The 22,029-nt window shown below is 36.6% G+C and overlaps 1 protein-coding gene across 2 annotated transcripts; it reads left to right on the forward strand.

Moving 5' to 3' along the window:
* Positions 1 to 148: 148 nt before the first annotated feature.
* RpL28 (ribosomal protein L28) lies at positions 149 to 17,134 on the forward strand. 2 transcript variants are annotated; one of them, XM_083135022.1, is made up of 5 exons: positions 149 to 215; positions 4,381 to 4,474; positions 11,443 to 11,571; positions 13,937 to 14,050; positions 16,992 to 17,134. In XM_083135022.1, the coding sequence occupies exons 2-5, from the start codon at positions 4,388 to 4,390 to the stop codon at positions 17,079 to 17,081; spliced, it is 420 nt and encodes a 139-aa protein (XP_082991148.1). In that variant the 5' UTR covers positions 149 to 215; positions 4,381 to 4,387; the 3' UTR covers positions 17,082 to 17,134. The 2 variants fall into 2 exon arrangements, with proteins under 2 accessions (XP_082991148.1, XP_082991149.1); XM_083135023.1 differs by having other exon boundaries at positions 157 to 197.
* Positions 17,135 to 22,029: the final 4,895 nt, after the last annotated feature.

Raw genomic sequence — 22,029 nt, forward strand, 5'->3', positions numbered from 1 at the left:
TGGACATAATACACAGAGTACTCACTTCCATCGCCCACTCCACTTCATCTGTAATCTTCATCATTTGGATTTTGGAATACCTTCCGAACAGAGAGATTTAAATTTCCACTGTAGTTCCCTGTCTTGAACTAACCTGTGTCGCCATCTGGAGTTCGAGAAAATTGTGATCCCTACATTTTGGTGAACGTAACGTAGTGGTAAGTTTGGGTTTGTAGGTAAGAGAATTTTTATGTAGAACAGATATAATTTGAAGAAACTATTTCTGAGTATTCGTGACATCTGAACAGTGCTTATTTTCTTACTTTTATTAACCGTGTTGGGCATGTTAAGAATGACAATATGAGTGAATCGCATGGAAAACCGCCAAGAACATGTGCTTCGTAGGCATGTTCACGGTTGGTTCGAGTTAAATGATCCACAAATAAACAATTGATAATATTGAATTTTGCAAACCTTACGTGCAGATAAAGAAGCGGTACGGAATTATCATAGTAACATTTGGTACGAAATGAAATAAATTAGGAAATATTTCTTTTACTTCCAGTTCGTATGTTATACAGTCTATTGCACAATATTTGGAAAGATATTTATCCAGCCTTTAAAGAGAAACAATATACGAACCCATGGACGTAACTTGGAACCTAAATTTGTAGGGTAGGAAGGGCAGAATCAAAATGTTTTATATCCCATAGAAATAGCGTCCAGGACTATTTTGCTAAACGCTCTTACATTTGCAAAATCGTAAAAATGACTCCATTACTTAGATCCTGAAGTTTCAGGAGGATAACAAAAATGCTATTAAGGGGAAAATTGTAAGGAACGAGTTTGCAGTACCGGACCACGCTACCATACGAACAGCAGCTCCACAGAACATGCCATTTGTATTTATGCTAATGGAACCTAACAGGCCTAACCTAAGCTCGTAGGCATTCCTCGTCTGACGTCAATATTCAAGTTAGCCAGATTGTTGTGCGTAAAGGAAGAACATTAATGAATTGAGAAAGAAAGATGGTTCTGAATTGCTGTGTATGGACAATCACCGTGGTAAATCGCAAGGTAATTTACATGTTCTTCACATAAATGTACAATTTTAACAAGTGACCGCCAAATATGAACTACAGATCAGTACACAGTACACATCAGTACACAAAAATGGGGCTAGAATGTACAATATAGAGAAAGTCTCCAATTTCGTTAATTTTCGGTATACTAACTAATTTTGGCCTCCTAATCACTAATCTGTTGTAAAAAACCGGGGGTCACGTCTGGAAATTGTACATTTCTCTATATTGTAAATTCGCTCCAAAAATGGTACTACTTTACTATACCGGAGACACCTATCAATGATTTATTTCGCAATTTTTTACATTTCTAACGTACTATTCTGCATTGCGGAACATTTCTTTAGGTGAAATAATGAATTTCTAACGAAAATAATGTGTATTTCTTACATTAACGAGTACTTACTGTTGTTCCTTATTTCCCACAAACCACCCACGGGTAGCCCAAAAATTCACGATAGCCCCACGAACCATCACGGGGACGAGGTATGCCTACTAGGTTAGGTTAGGCTAGGCCTGTTAGGTTAGGTTCCATTAGCACTCCTTTCGTTCAATTTAGCATATACGGACAATACAAGAGTGTATTGTGCGCTCGTGCAGAAAGCAAATAGCGGCAGCAGCAATAGCGCGTTGGAAAGAGATTTTCGTAGGAAACCACATGCATTCGCATTAAAATGGATCAAAACTACATTCCCGAACATCAACAACGCTACAGAAAATGATTTGCGTAAGTACTTTCTCCTGTAAATTTGAAGAAATCAGTCTCTGGTATAGTAAAGTGTTACCCACAAAAATTAGTAAGTAGGCGAAATTTTATAGAAATTTGAGAGTGATCCGGTATTGTAAACTCATGCCAAATTGTAACAAACCTAAAACTTTTGGAGGGGCAAGTTCCACCCCCTTACCCTATGTGGGGTTACACCTGTGTGCAGGTTTGTCAAAATTTTGTTTTTTATAAAAGAAACATTAAATGTTATCTATCGGCTGAACACCTCTCACTCGTTTATTTCATCACTTTTTTACATTCGTACTTGCCTATTGTGCATTGCAAAACATTCTTTAAGGTGAAATATTGCTTTTGTGACGAAAATAATGTCATTGATAGCCTCATGAACCATACACGGATTGCCCCACAAACCATTCACGGCAAGGTTAGGTTAGGCAAACATGCTGGTGGTAGTAATATCGTGAAAAACACATGATTTACCGCTCCAGCAGATTCTACGATGGCAGAAAATATCTCGGTACTAGTTTACTATCCTTCGGACACATTTATTTATTTTTACAGAAGAAACTACTTACCGCAATAAGTTCCTGTAGCATTGTCGAACATCGGGAAAGTGTTTTGTATGATGTGGGAATGTTTCATAGCTGAAATTTATGTTGTTCGTTGAAAATTAATTCTCCGACGGAGAATAGCTAGCGCCACGAACCATTGGCACGTGGATAGGTTAGTTCTGTTAGGTTAGGAGACTTAGTTAAAATTTGGTGTCGTGTTAGTATCAGGATCTAGAAATTGGAAATAATTGCGAACCATTGGCGCTAGCACCACGAACCATTGGTGCGTGGTTAGGTTAGTTCTGTTAGGTTAGGAAACATAGTTCAAATTTCATCAAAACAACGTTGATACACCTTCAGAAATGTTCCGCGAAGCAGATACATAAGTACGAATGCCAAAAATTGACAAAACGAAAAAATTAGAGGTGTCCGAAGGATAGTAAATTTTTACCGTGACATTAACAACTATGTGCAGTATGTCAAGTGAGGAACAAAACTGTTTCATCCACGTAGTGTTCAATTTTGAAAATGTTCTAAGCACTTGCAAAAAAAAAACAAAAACAAAAAAACCAACCGGTTGTTTCAAACGTGGCCCACGGGTATTCATCACAATATGTTTCTTTGTTAATTGAAATACATTTTCAGTCACTAACAAAATGACACTATTGAATGAAAAGAAAAGTTACGAAACATGCAAATAACCACTGAAAAAACAGTTTTAAAACACTTCTGTTTGAAGCATTCCAACCCGTCCTGTGTGGTACCTCTACCCTCCCCCCCTTCTCTCTCTAAAGTTTGTAAGTGATTGAACCCGTAAGAAAATTAAGTTGTTGGATCATTTGATTTTGAGGTTCTAGGTAATGAAATGTATTTCAGGATGCAGAAACCACAAACAACCAAGATATTTGGTTTCTGGCCTGCTGATTGCACACATACAATGGAGAGAAATGCAAACAGCATTCAACATGACACACACAACTTAACAAGAACTGGAAGGGGGGGGGAGGTAAAGTTCTCCCCTGTGCTTAGCACCATGCCATGGGGGGAATGGGGGTAACGCTCCACACTTTCTTGATCCGGTCGTGAGTGGGGGTGATGTGATCAGCATCACGCCCCTGACCGCCTTTACCCTCAAGGTACAGATGTTATTCGACGCTGGGTGGGTGCCGAGAGAGGGTTCTCATATAATATTAAGGTTGAATGAATGAAAGAAACCATGATAGATTGGCACTTATTCGTCAGGGTGAGGAGGATACTCTTGAAAATGTTACTGCTTGACGTTTTTAGCATTAGAGTGATCGTAACACTTACTGGTGTGTAATGATTTTGTTAGGTTTATAGCAAAATTGGGAAGAATTGAAAAATACTGAACATAATTGTGAAAGTAAATTGTAACCTTCGGGAAAGAAATTAGAGTAGTTTAGAGTTTAGAAAAGTACTAATTAGTCAGTAAAAATATGTAAGAAAATACCATGTGATCACCTGACCCACCTAAAGCCGACTGCATAAGTCTGCATTTTTAAGTGACATGCAACACATGTTGCATCAGTGTAAAAATGAACCTCATGTCCATACCCAATGAGACTGTTATTTGTGTGGAATCACTTCTGCATAATTATTTAACAAGTTTCAGATTGGGTTGTAAACACACTTGATATGCATGCATTACATACACCTCACTTGATATGCATTACATACTCCTCAAGGCTTTGTGGCTGTGATTGAAGGTCAATTCCATGATTAAAATAGTTATTTTGTATTCTTCCCTAATAATGACGAGAATGTAAGGAAGTGTAGAGGTTTGGCATAGAATTGTCCCTGAAAATAATTGTCAAAAAAAATATAAAATGAACATTATGGGATGAGAACTGGCTTCTTTTTAGTGTAACGGTACATTTCAGGATTGTATTAACTTAGGGGTAGTTGATTATATCAACAACTTATTTTATTCAAGTTATTTAGTTTTATAAAACTATAAATTATGGTTAAGAGAAATTTTGAGTCATGGTGTTTATATATTTTTATTTTTACCTGTACATAGGTTGAAGATGTCGTCTGAGCTTTTGTGGATGATTGTTCGCAACAACCATTCTTATATGGTAAAGAGTCGAACTGTAAAGAAACCCTTCAGTAAGGTGAGTAATTTGTTTCTATCTTCATTAGAAGTATTATTGCTCCTTACTCTTCCTATGCTGATATGTACACTTTTCAACTCCTTATTTGTGTGCCCTGAAAACTTTCGAAGTCCTGAATTTGTATATTTGATAATATTGCCCTTCAACTTTGAGAAGTCCTCTTAGGGAGAATGGTAAAAATTTACTACCCTTCGGACACCCCTATTTTTTCAGTTTCGTCAATTTTTTACATTCTTACTTACGTATGTGCTTCGCGGAACATTCCTGAAGGTGTATTAACGTTGTTTTCATGAAATTAATTCCAATTTTTCACATTACCACTACTTCTTGCCTCAGACACAATATGCCGAGTGCACCTTCCTACATAATCACGCGTCGTGCTTGTCTTTTGTCAAATTTTTGACATTCGTACTTACGTATCTGTCTCGCGGAACATTCCTGAAGGTTTATTGACGTTGCTTTGATCAAACTAATAGCAATTTTTCACACTACGAGTACTTTTTTCTCCTACCTTTCCGCTTGCCTCACACACAATATGGCGCGGATACCGTCGTAAATAATGACGCGTCGGGATGACGCATCGGCCTTCTCTCTTCTCGATTTTCAATTGTTATGCAGTGTTTCAACCTTCGGAACCCAAGAAATGCCCGACAACAAATTTTAAGGAGCGATTTTACAATACCGGGAATTTCTTCATTTTGTTTGAAATTCGGTATACTCACCAATTTTGGCCCCGTAATCACGTATCTGCAGTTAAAATTTGGCGCTCACACGTGGAAATAGCAAAATAATCTCAATTAAGTTCTTATTTCCACACCCTCGATTTCTGAATTTCCCGCTGGTTCCGGGCTCCGCCCCTGGGGTAATCGACTTACCGCTATCGTGGCCCCGCCTGTTTCTATAGACTCCCTGTTAAGGGCATGTTAGAAATTGGCCGGATTCACCTGCCCCCAAATAAACGCCACATTTAAGTTCTTATTTCCACACCCTCGATTTTCGAATTTCCCGCCGGTTCCGGGCTCCGCCCCTGGGGTGATTGACCTACCGCCCCCAACCGCTATCGTGGCCCCGCCTGTTTCTATAGACTCCCTGTTAAGGGCATGTTAGAAATTGGCTGGATTCACCTGCCCCCAAATAAATGCCAAATTTATACGTGAGCGCCAAATTTTAAGTGCAGATTCGTGATTACGAGGCCCAAAATCAGAAACTTCACGGAATCCTCCACACCCGGTACAAACTTAATCACACATCCAGCAAATGTCATTCTTCTACCTCCCGTTTCACGTTCTAACGCTAGTCGCAAACGCAGACAGTTCGAAACACTGCATACCAACAAAACACAATCACGACCCGTCATGATAGTCACGACGGTGTACGAAGGTGATGGTGTACAAACGTGATGGTGTCTGAAGATGTACGCGCCAAACGCTATCTCCGTTGGAGAATTAATTTTCAACGAACAACATAAATTTCAGCTCTGAAACATTCCCAAATCACACAAAACACCTTCCCGATGTTCGACAATGCTACAGGAACTTATTACGGTAAGTAGTTTCTTCTGTCAAAATAAATAAATGTGTCCGAAGGATAGTAAACTAGTACCGGGAGAATTCATACTGAAGTGATTAACACTATGGTTCTTCATGTCAGATTGTCTCATGTGGCTTATTCTCTGTACCCAATATTGTGTAGATCATAAATTATATTTATAATTACTGAAATAAATGTACATTAAATTATTTCAGGTCAGATATTTTAAATGTATTGTTTTGTCTATGACTGGAGTGCTAAGTGCATTCATGAAGATTATAAAGATCTGAACCTCACTACATGTGTACCAAGCATAGTCAAATTCTCTGTTCTTTGTCCACTAGTGACATCCAACTTTTGCAACAAGGGTTACTTGTATACCACTGTTTCTCTTTTTCAGTGCTAGATGGCTGTCTGTTAAAAAACAAGAAACGGGATTTGTTTAGGGAGTCTGAATAATTTATACATATATATGGATCTGTTGCAAATCGAAATAATTTTTGCTGCTTAGTCTGTTTACAATCTTTCACATGGCAACGAGTTATTTTTATTTCCACAAATCGTTCAGTTGACAAACATGAAACAAATAATTAGGACACGGACAAAGACAAGCGAATACAATCATGTTAGACCAAAGACTACAACAAATAGGCTGCAATATGAAAATATTTTCAGCACATGAATCTGGATTTGCATTTCGCTCCAAGCATGATGTTCGAGTGTCACCAGCCACACTGCAAAAGACTGCAGCTTTAACAAAGGGTCTCTCTTATCACACAACGTGCTGCCTATCTTTCGTTCTGACGACCCCACAGAAAGCTTTCATTGTTACGCTAAATGATTAATTTGTTAGGTTTAGTTCTCTTAGTATAAATAATACATTTACAGAGTATTTATGCTTAGAGCAGTGTTCCGCAACCTTTTTTTACTCACGGCACACCCCAGATGGGCCTAGACTCAACACGGCACCCCAAAATGTCTGTCCCCTCAAAATCATATGAATCTTAATATAATTACGAAATATTACGTCCTTATGTAATCAATTATTATTATTATCATTGTTGTTATTATTATTATTATTATTATTATTATAAAACATGAATCGACTTATGCATTTATTAAAAATTTATCAACTTTAATTCACTGTATAAAATACACATTTCTAATACGAATTTTAAAGTAAATAACTCTACTCATACTTTCAATGTGATACTTGAGCCTGCTTAGCTGCACACAGACGGCTGATTCGTGGCGGAATCGTTGACGAAGCAAGCCTCATTTTTCATCGTCCATCAACACCTTGTTATCGTCAGCAAGGTGCCATACAGTTTGGAACATCTCACACGATCCATTTTCAATTGTCAATATAAATCCTTGAATCTTATCCATACTAGTCAGAATATTTTCGTTTCTACCTTGCATTTTTCTGTTTAGTTCATTCAAGTGTACGAAAATATCGGAAAGATATGCCAACTTAGATACCCATTCATCATCTGCAAATAAATCTGCATACTCATGCCCCTCAATAGCCAAAAATGAAAGTACCTCCTCTTTAAGTTCAAAGATTCTCGTTAACACTTTACTTCGAGATAACCATCGTACTTCTTTATGTAGCAGAAGGGTAGTGTGCTCTGATCCCATTTCTTGACACAAAACGTTAAACGATTTGATGAAGTTCACGACTTTTACTACTTTGTCCATCACAATTTTCAGAGGAGATGGCAAAGACTTAGCTTCGCGGTGAATGAGACAATGGTCGGTTCGTAAGTTAGGATTTACTTCGTGTACTTTACCCACGAATCCTTTCACTCGGCCTGTCATAGAAGCGGCTCCGTCTGTACAAACACTAACGCAGTCCTCCCATGTTAATTCATTACAGACCACATAGTCATTAGTCGTACGAAATATTTCTTCACCGGTTGCTCGCTCGGGTAGTTCTTTGCAAAAAAATAAATTATTTGCAATTCCATCCCCATCAACATACCTTATGTAGGAAAGAAGTTGTGCGAGACCGCCAATATCGGTGGACTCGTCGATCTGAAGTGAGAACTTTCGACTGCTCTTTATTTTCTCCTTCATAATGTCTTCGATGTCACTGGACGTGTCACTAACTCGGCGGCTGATTGTGTCAGCAGAGAGAGGAATTTTTGAAATTTCAGGTGCAGCTTCTGAACCCAGGACTATTTTTACCATTTCTTTACACGCGGGCTTTAACAACGTTTCTGCTATTGTGTGTGGTTTTTTGGCTTTTACGATAACGATAAGTTTGGCTACCTTATAGCTAGCTTCCTGTACTTTTTGCAAAACACGTACCGACGTAGTCATGAGTGTCACTTGTTTTTTATTTTGTTCCAACAACCGACGAAAATAATTCAGATATTTACTTAACAGAGAGGAATGTTTTGTTGACAAATGTCGTTTTAATTTACTGGGAACCATAGCAGCATTACTGAGTTTTTCACCACACACAACACACTCAGGGATTGGGCATGTTTTGTCACCACACCAAAAAACCCGTAAGATAAATAGTTATCACTATATTGCCGGTGAACTACTTTCTGTTTCTTTTTTTCTGGCTCGATGGTTTCACTACTTGCACTCGAGGACGGACCACTCCGTACAAGCAACTTATCCATATCGAAAAAAGAAAATAGTAAGACTGATGTAGCAATCCAATATTCGCACTACTGCAGAGCACAGCTGTGATAGAACTGAACTGAAATACTGTAATTGTTGTCTGACAATGTGTGGGTCCTTCGGCGAAGGAAAAGAGCAATAAAGTTTAAGAAACGCCGACAAACAGGCACAAAACAGCCAGCCGTACACAAAAGATGCAGTGTTACAAACAAAGAACTCGCTTGAATATCTCTATTGTATGATTGGTGCGGGTGCTAAAAGTCTTACGTGGCTTTCTTTGCGGTGAACACATAGCTTTCCGCCTGTAACCCATCAAACCGGCCCAATATTACAGGCGAGAATACATATAAGATGAGCAAACTATAACAATATTGAGTAAATAAATTACATTTAATTTCTATGAAAATATAACAGTATCAGCAAGAATAAACAAGCACCTTCTTACTTAAAATCGACAATTGATTTCTTACCATATTACAATAGTACCTAATAGGTAAAAGTTCGCGTCACACTAGTGTGCCGCGGCACACCGGTTGCGGAACACTGGCTTAGAGAACCAAACCTTAAAGACCTCACCTAACAACGTAGTCATGCTGCCTCTGACATCAGAACACGAAGTTGGTAGTGCATTATACGATAAAAGAGGCCCTAGAACTAAAGGCAAACAGGCCTCCATTGCTTTCTAGCATGCCAGTAGAGAAGCATCCTGAGCAAATGACACTTGTGCAAACGGTTAATGTCCCTAAGGTCGCAAAGCCACAAATAACAGCATATGAGTTTCACCCCTTTAGTACCAAGTCAGCAGAATATATGTAATAGTAGTTGACACTGAATAATACAAACTTTTTGTCGTTACTAGACCTCAGATTTTAGGTTTTTACCTTATTTCTTCCTTTGCAGGTAAATAAGAAATAAGTTACATCAGAGTTTCATTAAAAAACTCAACAACTGATGAAGTTTTATAGTGCCTAAAATGACCTATTTTGTTTGTTAGAACATATTTTAGCTTTGTGCCTAAGTCAAGCCATTTTTTTTGGTCTTTATATATATTTTTCAGGATTTTTATTTCACACAGATGTGTTTGCTCTGTTTGGTACCAAAAAATTCAATGACTAATGTGTTTGAAACATACTTTCTGTCGATTTGCCTCCCTCCAAGTCCATGATGTTTTTTCAAAGCTCCAAACAAAGCAAAATTTCTAGCGCCACTGTTACCTGCACAGTCCAAAGTACAGGTCCGTGTGGTCTTGCTCACTTTCACATCATTTCATTGCTCACTTTCACATCATTTCATTGCTTTGTGGCATTAACGCCTTGTAAAGTAACGTTTGAACATTCAAATTTACACCACTGACAAAGTTTTTATTGAAAGTACATTTCGGCATATAAGATGTTCTTCACAGACCAAAAAAGAGGAGTTTGACTGGATAACATGAAAATATTGTTGTGTATTCAGGTTGGCCACTCTAGGGCTGTGGTAAAATTCTACTATAATTACTGGTTTTCAAGGCAAACTTTATTAAGGATTAGTAAAAGTTGCAATTTTTCACGATTACGGAGATAAATTCATGCAGAATTCCCAGTGATTAGCCACCCTGGTATTGTGCAGCAAATTATACATACGTAATTCATTCTTCATATCAACAAGTACTTTTGCTAACCGCACAAGTATATTATTACAATAATTTTTGGACAATTTTGAAAATGATGTGTACAAATGAAAATTTTGTTAAAAAAATAATTTTTGGTTGTTATATATACCTGTTAAATTTTCTCTCGTACCTAATGGGTATTTTTCGATGCTAATTTAAGATTTTTGGAACCTATTTTATGATTTTTAGAGCTTATTTTAGGAACCTAAAGTGTAAATCACCAACCCTGAGACCTTCTGTAAACAAACCGTCTCACCGATTCGATGTATCATTGAACACGGAAACCTTCCCGCACGCATAGAACTCGCCATGTTGAAAGTGGCATTACTTCCTTGCTGTTCACATGAGTATTCTTAGAAAATAACCAATGTTATACAATATCATTATGTACACAAATCTCTAAGCTCATTGACAGTTACAATGCATAATCCTACAAAATGTTCACACTTATCTTGCCTTGCCATGTCACCAAGTTATTTTACGAAGTGCACTATATTTGGCGGAACAAAAATTGTTATTAGGATGCTTGTCAAAGTTTCCAACCCCAATAAATTTACGAACTTTCTTTGTCTTGTTTTGATCATCATCATCAATATATTTATTGGACTTACAGCATTGCATATGGCTGTTTATGCTCATTATATATTTTATTTACATAAGATACAATTTACAAAAAGTCTACAAACAAATTTCCAATACACTCCTATCTATATCAAACCTTAGAAATATACATTACCATGTTATATCATTTTGTCTAAAAAATGCAAGTAAAATATATTCAATTCACATGCAAGGAAGAGGCGAAATTTATGGGAAATGATTACTGGTGGAGAGAGTTAACCATAAAGGTGAAGCAATAAGTACAAAAGAAAGAGCATTGGGTTTAAAGTGAGACATCATTTCCGGCAGCGTATCCCATTCTACAAATTGGCCGTTGTTTTACCTTACGTAATGAATCCTGTAACAACGCTGGATTTTCGTGTGGATTATTTTACTTCTATGAGTTTGCAATGCTTTCTGCATGCACGTGGTTTTGTTTACAGAAGGTCTCAGGGTTGGAGATTTGAACTTTAAAAGCACACTTTTTGGAACCTAAAAATCTGAGGTCGAATCATTACTCATTGTAATATTAAAAATGTTGATATTCCAGGAACCAAATAACCTGACAAATCTCCACTCCCCCCGTTTCAATGGATTCATCCACAAGAAGCTTATTGGCATTGAAGCACCACCTGATAAGAAGGGATTTGTTGTGGTACACAAAGTGGCCAAGAATCAGGTGAGTACTTATCTGGTTGTTTTAATGCTTTATATATATATATATATATATATATATATATATATATATATATACACACACACATATTCTTTATGCTTCATTTGCATGTTCAGCCTTCAAGTCAAGATTCTTCCACTGAAGTAAGAGATAAATATAAATCAATACTTTGAAACCCATATGTACCATGTTTGATGGTTTGGATCCCACTGTAGAACCAGTTCCAATTAGGCTGACTTAAAACAAACATCGGCCATTACGGATGGGCAGCACTTTTGTAGACTGGATATTATGTGTGTAATAACTTTTTTTAAATGGAGTGTGTTTACAAGAATGATATTGATTTGCTTTAACATTTATTTGTTTGTGTATATTTGATGTTTAATTAGACGTAACTTTAAAAACTGGCTTGATAATTTTTGTTTCATAATTGTCTTTTGACACAGTTTATGTAGTATTTATTATATAAAATTGTAAAATTTTGTTTCCATAAGGAGTAGGTGGAAAGAGTTACATTCATCGAATAAACATTTCAGATTGTTGGTAGAAATTCTTCTTAAATTGAAAATAATTCTATCGTAAGCAAATTTGCAGTAATTTGGTGGTCTCGGCTACTTCTAGTGCTTGAACTTTGAGAGCCATCTTTTGAGTGAAGTTAGAGCTAGGCTTATGGGAATTGAATTGTACATGTCCATAATTGCCAGCGCTCCCTGCTTGAAGTGTGGATGCTACCAGGTTTGTGTCATTGGCACTGTTGGGGAAAACACACATTAGTTTGTGGCTGAATTGAGATATTTTGTTTTTGAGTCTGTTAGTAAGGTGTACAGGTTGAAGCCAGATGCTATGAGTTGCATGGCAATGTGTGGTTTGTGTGTTTGGGGGATGCAATCAGCAATGGCAGCTAAGGGATGGGAATTCAGAAGGAATTTGTAGTGATTCATTAAGATTTAATATAGCAGCCTATCGAGCCCAAAGCTACCTACACAAGGATTTTGTAGATATCAGAATGACTTTTGGTGAATGTACATTAATCTTGTAATCATTTAATGGTGTTTATTAGGCTCTAAGAAAGGAAACAAAATATATGTACTGATGAGGTGAAGCTGATGCGAAAGGAAATGTAATGTGTAAACTGTAAACATATTTAAATTTATGTTGATTTAAGATATAATAATTTTAATAAGCAAAAATAGCAAACATTTTGTGTAGAAAAATATACAAAATAATAATCATTTTAAACTATAGGCAGTTTCATCATTAAACTGTAAATAAACATGGTAGCTGATATTTTGCAAACTATCATTTAAAAAATTACCAAAAATCAGCAACAAAAACTATAAAAAAAATTTAAGTTACAATTATAGAGTACATACAGAATGTTTTTTTCAGTGGAAGAAGGAAAAGTTATTGAAATTATTATAGTTTCATAAATATATATTTGCATGTTGTTTTTTTTATTTGCTTTAATCAAACTGTTCAAGTATTTTACAGCCGGCCCCTGTGGCGGAGTGGGTAGCACATTGCGCTGCGGCTCTAGGGTTCCCGGGTTCGAATCTTAGCCTGGGCATGGATATTTCTGAGTGTCCATTCATCATGTCATCACTCATTCCCATCTTCGCAAATTAGCCAAAAGTGGCACAAAAAGCGAAGTAAAATAAAACAAATCAAATCAAGTATTTTACAGGGCTAAGAAGACTTTCTATAAAATATCTATATGTATGGTGCCAAAAATATAACAAGCAATTTGAAGCATGTTTTTTTTTTAAAAAAAAGAAATCAGATTTATTTAAGAGAAATCCGGGAACTTTTCTAACGTTCGAAGCGGCACCGGCAGCATCGAATGACATGGGTACCTGGGGGGTAAAAGCAGTCAGGGGTGTGATGCTGATCACATCACCCCCACTCATGACCGGATCAAGAAAGTGTGGGGCGTTCCCCCACACCCCCTATATGCCTTCATGGCATGGTGCTAAGCACAGGGGAACATTTTATTTTTTTCTTTATAAAAGAAATCATTTTCGATGATTTTTTTAAATAAAAATCATGATTTTTATCCACCCTGTTTGTTTTGGTTTACCTCGTGTGAAAGACCTTTCCAACAGCATCTCAAATCACTTCTGTAGGTGCCCTGGTTGCCAAAATATTGCAAATCAAAATTAAAGTTATGGAAAAAAAATCACAATTGCACATTTTGCACCCCAGTAATTTCGGAGATACAAAAGATCTAGGTTGTATATGTGACACTTTCAGTGCAAACTTTCAAATGAATCAAAATATGTGTGGTATGAAGGTACCTCTTCATTGGTTGATTTTACATGAAATGGCCTACATGTATGAATGTTTATCACTATTTTTTTCCCCTTTGTAGCACAAGCCAAGTAAAGCTTTTGTCCGCGTAACCATGAAGGCTGGTCCGCGACGATCCCTGTACAAGCTGAAGAAGTACATGAAGGGCAACAAATACAGGAGGGATCTGAAGATGGTAAGAACTCAAGATTTCAGATATCGCAATCTGTTTTTCATTCATTTTTCTCCCTACCTCTATTTTTATATCATCACTGATCTTTGGAGATTTGTGCACTTTTTCTTTTTTATAGCAGATTGTCATTCATAATGTGTAATTGAGCAAAGAGTTCTGTTCAGTTGAACGTTTTGAGTTCATTTTCATTATTTCAAAATATTAGTGTTTTGTATGTTTAAATGACCTTACCTTGTGCAGTTTGCGTAACAAGGAGTTGTAATTAAGCAACAAAACTAATTGAACAATTTGAAAACCAACAATTGCCCGACACCTGTGACAAATTTTCCCAAGATGAGAAGTTAATTTTTACTGCAACTAGTTGTAGGAATTAACATTTGAAACAAATCATTAAAGATTAAAGAACATTTTATTTAGGGGACCACTATGTTGCAATATGTATCTGGTGGTTTTAAAAACAGGATGGGTAGGTGACGCAGTCAGGTGGCAAACTGATGAAGAAACAGGAGCCATTGCAGTTGTGTACCAAGTGTGAAGTCATACTGGAGAAGTTTGTTGGCAGACTAATTGCAGCTTCATTGAGTTTGGATATATAAATTTTTGACCAACCCTGACATAGTCTTGAACCATTTCTTGTTACAGTTAACACTACCTTCCCCTCTCCTTACTGATTTTAACCTGAATTTTATCATGTTTTAACTTGTTCTGCACAAGCAAGACCCATGGTGTGTAGGTTTGAAATGTTTGTTTTGAGTTGTTTAACTACTGCAGATACATTTTTTTTCTTAACATGAAGGTAGTGTTTGCATAGACAATTGCAAAGATCTTTAGAGTCCACTATAATCTTGAATTATCATGCAATCAATCATGTTGTTGAACATAAACCAGAAGGTTCTCGTACTGATAGATCTAAGAATTGAACTTACAATTGAGAGTTTATCTTAACCACTGAAATACATCCTTACTCGGATCCCATTTGCCAATCATCAAAATTAATTGCAGATGTTCTCTAAAATTGGCTAACCTGCTAATTAGAACTGTGAAATGAAACTAGTTTCAGCTCTGTTTTCTCTCTTATCTTCTTGATTTACATTCCCAAAATTATAGTGGTTGATTAGGTAGGGCAGGCATGTCCAATGCGTCGATCGTGATATGTTTTTTGGTCGATCGCAGTTATCTATTGTAATTATACAAATATACGTTATTTGAATTCAACTTCTATAATGTATAAAAGCTGAGTAGGTACAAATTTTTGCAAAGATTAACGATTAATAGTAGTTCACTGTCTGTTGTGACAACAAAAAGTAGATCGCTACTTGATTGAAGTTGGACATGCGTGGTGTAGGGAATGATTGTGTCTTTCCAACCTTTGCCTCAAGAGGTCCTACTTTCCAGTATCTGAAGTCTTACTTTAAGCTGTAGGTTCAGCCCTGATTAGCCTATCTTTGCAAAAGTAGAAAGGGATTCCCACAATCAATTTCGGACTTCATTTTTAAAACTTGCAAACATAATCAGGGTGTCTACCAGTCCAGAAAGTCATGAAAGTCAATAAAAAGTGAAGGAATTTAATAAGTAGGTGAAGGAAAGGTACAGAAATTATACTTGTTGTCAAGAATTTTTGCTATCACAATGATTAATTTTGTTTATCTTAATTTTGCTGCCACATTTGGGTAATTGTAAAGGTTAGCAAGTCTAATTCTCTTGTCAAAGTACAGCTTCAGTTTTCATCTTAACTGGACTTTTGATAGATTTTTCATTAAATAAAAAAATATTGTATTTTCTTAATTGCTTAATTCAAACTTTACCAAAATGGGGGTTGATTAAATAAAGGTTAAGGAAAATGGAAAAAGATAAAAAAAAAGTCAAGAGTTTTGAATTTGTTATTTAGGTAGACACCCTGATAATTTTATGGGGAAAATATGTCGCACAAAATTTGTGATATTTTAAATTCAACAAAGAAAGAAACCCTTTAAATTCTTAAGTGTAATATGAAGGGCTCTGGTGTAAAACATGGTAAGTGACAGTTTGGTCATTTCCGAGTTCATAAAGAAAAAAAGGTTATTAGAAGCTCTACTGTAGATAGAAAAAAAGGTTATTAGAAGCTCTACTGTAGATAGAAAAAAAAGTGTGCCTGCGGTGGCTCAGTCGGTAACGTGTCTGACTACCATGCTAAAGGTCCCGGGTTCGATCCCCGGCCGGTTCAAATCCGGGAACTTTTCTAACGTTGGAAGCGGCCCCGGCGCCCAGTGTCGAATAACATGGCTACCTGGGGGAAACCCTGGGGGGTAAAGGCGGTTAGGGGCGTGATGCTGATCACATCACCCCCATTCACGACCGGATCAAGAAAGTGTGGGGCATTACCCCCACACCCCCCTATATGCCTTCATTGCGTGGTGCTATGCCCAGGGGAGCACTTTACCTTTACTGTAGATAAATTGTTTTCATGTCGTCTTTACCAATTTCAGAATTCACAATGGCGTCCCCGATGACATAGTGGTAACGTAGTCACCTTGTGGTTCTGGGTTTGATACCTGGTGGAGGCACATGGCACAGTGGTTCGGATCCCACTTTAAACTGTAGGTCCAGTCCCGATTAGCCTTCCTGTGCATAAAGTGGACTTAAAACAACAAATCAATCAATCAAACAAATTTCAGAATGCTTCACCGAGTCCAATGCAAATTGTATGACATGGCAATTTCACTTGAAAATTTTACTTTGTAACTAAAAAATGACCAAAATGTCACTTATTCTGTTTTACACCCGAGCCCTTCATATCATTAACATGATTCTAAGTTTCTGGTTATGTTGCCATCAGATAGTGAGCAGGGATCAAGAGAGAGTTGATTTGACCCTTTGCATATGAACATGGAACTGATCGAAATACTGAAGGTAGAGTTGTTTGACATGGTTTAATGAAAATATTTTATTTTTATGTATTCTTCAGCCTGCTCTGAGGCGTGCCAGTGCTGTGTTGAGGTCTCAAAGGCGCACGCAGGCGAAGAAAGGACAAGGACGTTCCAAGAAAGCTGATTAGATGTGGGGGAAAATGATGTAAACTAAGAAAGAAATAAATCAAAGTGGACTTTCTCTGAGAGTTTAATTTAGTGCCATGGTATTCAATCGAAGTAAAAGTAACTGCATGCAACTACATAGATTAATTAGTTGAAAACCTGAAATTCGTGACCAGATTGAAGAAAAACACATGCACTCCCATATATACATGCATTGTGTATTTTGAAAACAAAATGAGAATTTATAATGTATAAGACATGCATCGAAGCCAAAAATCCCATTGATTTTACTTCATATGAATTATGACCAGGTCTTGTGTGGAAGATCATTTCTGGAGATTTTTTCCCCCTTTCCATTTGCCTATTTTCCTGAGTAAAATGTTTTTGCAATTAAGGTTGCAAAGTAGGAAAGTGCAATATTTACTCTACTGACCTACATTAGCATCATCTGATTATAATTTTTATAATAAATGTTGTATTATAATTTTCATAATAAATATTGTTGTAACCCTCTTACCTACTGTGCGTTGCATATAGATTTGTCATTGTTCCAGCTGTCTCTCGTCTGTCCTTACCCCTAAGGTTGCACACTGAACACAAGTTCTACTGCTTGAAGGTAAGAGCTACACAAATTTGCAATACAGCTGAGTAGGATAATCTGTCAGGGTTGTAGGTATGATTTGAAAAAAACCTGGCTGAGTGAGTTGAATGTTGAAGTTCTTACCACTGAAGCTTTCAGATTTACGATATGACTAACAATACCAAGTCATCACAGTGATAAAACTATTCTGTTACTAAGATGTGAACTTAACTTGGCTTACTATGTTCTTAATTTCAATGTGTGTTTTATAAGTTATATGAGGGGTTCAGAGAAGTAGTGTAACTTCACTTTTCGTGAACATTAAGTTACACATGTAACTTAAAACTATGAATTATCAACATTTCAGTGCTAGAAGTAAGTATCTCCTATCCGGAACCTCTATAAGAAGGAAACCTGTAAATACGGAAAAAAAGTTCCCAGAACGGACAGATTTTATACCTGAAAATGACCTCCTTAACGCAGAAACGGAACACCATTTAAAGACCAACGGAATGTTTTTATTCTCAGTAAGACTGAAATTTCTTTCTTTATTTTTTTGGTCACAAGAAAACAATGCAATAGTGTAAGTGGAATATGCCTCTGTTGCCACTCGCTTATCGGCACGGTTTGTTGTTTCGGTATTGTTGCACGAACTTGAACGCCTGATTCTTGTACGTATTTTTTTTATCTCACGTCAGTTGTGCTTGAACTGTGATAGTGTTTGGTTTTGTTTGAATCTGATTCTTCGCAGACATGTCGTCAAAACGTACATGCAGTACTCTGACGATGAAGGTGATGTAACACATAATCTCTCACATGCTATGCTTATTGCGACTGTGTCACATTTTTGTTTGTATACATACATGCATTAGTACTCTACATTATAAGTAAGGCGAAATCTGTTTTTACTTACTACTTCAGATAAGAAAGGTGCTCCCTTTCTTTTTTGCTAGAGTTAAAAAACAGATATAGAAAACTCTTTTCTTTAGTCTTTGGTTGAAAAAGAAATATGGACTTATAAAAGGTATTGAAGTTTAGCCATGAATTTACAATACCGGAAGTATCTCCAATTGCTTTCAAATTCAGCATTACTTGCTAATTTTGGCCTCATAATCATGAATCTGCAGTTAAAATTTGGCGGTCACATCTAGAAATTGCAAAATAACCTTGTCAATTACCGGTATGATTCTCCATACACTAACATGGAAACCATGTTTTCTGATATGAAGATGTCTTCCTTTCTGCACAACGGTCTTGCTATCTTGTGTTGTCATAACACAACATTGCTCAAAGTGTTGTGCAATAAGTGAGACCCATTGCATGGAGCGTTGATTTGCATGTGAGAAAATTGCATCTTGCGTAAAGGCGGAAAACATGTTTGCCCCACGAACCATTCACGTAAGATTAGGTTAGGCAAGCATAGTTAAAATTAAGGGTCATCATAAACATAGTTTTGAAATGCTAATCATTGCAAAAAATAATTTTCTTCATTACTCAAGGGTGTTTACTCCGTTCACAGATCCACTTTTTTTAGACTTGTTTTGCAATTTCTAGACGTGTTTCAAAAATTGTTTTTCACTTTTCAGTTTACATTAAAATTGATGATTTTTCATGCACAGATGGTGTGTAGTAAATGTTCACAGTATTCACTCACCACATTTCCTATAAGAAAATCACTTTTAAATAGAAAGGTAGCATTTTTTTCCATTTACTCCAATCGAATGATTGTTTAACAAAAGCTTCCACAGTTCGAAGTGTGGTGTACACCTTGTCGTCTTTCTTTCTTTTAAGCTTCTTGGAGCCTTTGATGACAAAGTTGCCGGTTTGTTTCATTCACTTTACTTTTCTTCCTACCTGAGAGCATAGTGGTAACGTGGCCACCTTGTAATAACCACAAACTGTAGGTCCAATCCCAGTTAGCCTTTATGTGCATAAAGTGGACATAAAACAACAATTCAAACAAACTTTTATTCTCCATGTGGCTCTCACTTCCATTGCACTTAATCAAGAAATCCTTCTCCTGTGTTGCATGTAATTTTGTAATTGAATGATTATAAAATAATGTAGTTCTATCTGAAGCAGGTCTTTCAGAAGCAAACTAATGTATTTACTGCTGACTTTGTCATACTGCGAAGTACCTCACAAGAGGAAAAGGAAGTGCAAGATGATGCACAAACCAAGCAGCTTCAGGGATTCTGACTGACTGAAATTTCCCTAACATTGCAAAAAAATCCCTCTTACACTTCAAAATACCCTATATACACCTACACCCCTAACCACCCACCTCCCTGAAAATGTTCGCGTTCCTACGAAACTTCCCTTCTGAGAATATCCCCGTGGCGAATTCTGTTTCAGGACAAGGTCAAAGCATTGTCAGTCATTTCTGCAATAAATGAAGCATGACAATATCTCGAATCGAACATTCACCAGCCAGACTACAAATGACAGATCTCATACAGCTTCAGGGAGTTCTTTTTGAACAAAGTAAGTGTTATTCGCAGTTTATATTGCATATTTTGTGGTGTTTTTGACGTTAAAGTGCAAATTCGGTGTTATTCTGGAAAATGCATAATTCGCGTTATTTCACTATTCTGAAACCCCAAAAACTTGCCGCCTCAACCTACCCAAATACATTTTGATCACTTTATTTTGTTTTCCTCAACTATTCGGTGTTATTCAACTCTGTTGAATAAAAATCTGTATAAAATCTGTTTTGCAATGTGAATTGACTATACAATAGGTTTTAGAAACAGCTGCAAAGAGCTTCAAAACAAGATCAAGATAATTTTTGTAGGACTATCCAATAGGCTACTAAGATAAAGTTGTTTCACAAAATTCACAAGAACGTTTTTTTTCGCAGATTTAAAAAAACTGAAAATTATGGATTGTATTTCAAACGATTGGACCTCAAGTTTTTATTTATAGAATTTCGTTTTATAATTAAATAAAAAACTGCACTTTTTGTTGTTCTCATGACGATAAAAAAAATCGAAGGCATACTAGAAACAAATTGGTGACCATAGCTTAAAGCAGAATTCAATAAGTTGTTTTAATGTAGATCTAATGGTTTATTTTTAATTGAAGTCCGAACTCTAGTATCTATACCTGCAAACTCATAGAAGGCGAATATTATTTCCTTTTATAGTTACGAAAGAAAATTGAGATAAATGTAATGGCATAAATATTCAAATTATTGTACAATGTAAAAACAAATGAAACTTTATTATATATACACATGAGAATGGCATCTGCCTTCATGGGGACAAGTTATGTTTAGTGATTGATATGTGATCTTGTTTCTCTAGGTTCGGGTTTTGTCCTGAGCATAAGTGTTCCTTTCTCAATGTCCCTTAATCAGTTTTAATCAATCATTCAGGTTGTCTCGATGTACCGAACATGGTGGAAAAGATATATAAATTAAGCAGAAACACATATTCAAGAATGACATTGATCTTTCTACAACCTCTGACAATAAAGTTCGGTGAATGATCCTGAATATCGAAAGTAGACGAATTCTTAATGAAACCTACCTTACTGTCCTTCGAAGTAGTCCCCTCCCATGGCTATGCACCGTTGAGAACGGCTGTACATGTCCTGGAAACTTTTAGAGATGGTGTTGAAGACCCTCGTCACGTTCCGTTGGATGTCCGGAATATCCTCAAATCTCTGACCTTTCAAAGCGATTTTGAGGCGTGGAAAGAGAGAAATCTGGAGGATTCAGATCCAAATTTCTTGCAATGCATTGCTACAGAGGATGAGAGCTGGTGTGTGAGGTACAACCCTGAAATGAAATGCCAAAGCATGGAATGGCGTTCTCCTGCATCATCCCATCGGAAGGAGGTCAAGGTGGAAAAATCACGCATCAAGACGATGCTTTTCACTTTCTTTGACAGTGATCGCATGATCCACAAGGACTTCCTGCCGGAGGGAACAACAATTTTTCCGCCTTGACCTTCTTCTTCTTGCTTTACTCACCAATAGAAATTTTATGTGCCACAAAGATAATGGTTAGTATATTGCCTGTTCTACACTTTGATCTACATATACATTAGAGCTGAGCAGACACCACTTTGAACCGATACCAATACTTGTAAAGTTCAATTTTAAAATAATAAAGGCTAGTTACCAAATCATACTAACTCATCACATCACATTCCTTCAGTGACATTAAATACGTAAATTATTCATATGTGGCATGATGATGATAATTTAAAATGTAGTGACATTTGGTATTTTTTTTATTCAAAGAGAAGTTTCTGAAATGTTGCACGACTGCTTAACGTGTTGCAATTACAACAAAAAAAATCTGTGGATTGTGTGTGTGTCTTCAGTTTCATATGAACATTGTGTGACTGACCCAAGATTTACATTTATTTCATTTATTATGTTTT

This window comes from Lepisma saccharinum, chromosome 14, assembly GCF_977018435.1.
Source record: "Lepisma saccharinum chromosome 14, izLepSacc3.1, whole genome shotgun sequence".
NCBI classification, from domain to species: domain Eukaryota; kingdom Metazoa; phylum Arthropoda; class Insecta; order Zygentoma; family Lepismatidae; genus Lepisma; species Lepisma saccharinum.

Bases quoted from the DNA above. Each gene is read 5' to 3' on its own strand.
- RpL28 (XM_083135022.1), top strand. From the start codon at position 4,388: ATGTCGTCTGAGCTTTTGTGGATGATTGTTCGCAACAACCATTCTTAT. The intron at 11,572-13,936 runs GTGAGTACTTAT...TCCCCTTTGTAG, and splicing joins ACAAAGTGGCCAAGAATCAG to CACAAGCCAAGTAAAGCTTT. The intron at 14,051-16,991 runs GTAAGAACTCAA...TGTATTCTTCAG, and splicing joins ACAGGAGGGATCTGAAGATG to CCTGCTCTGAGGCGTGCCAG.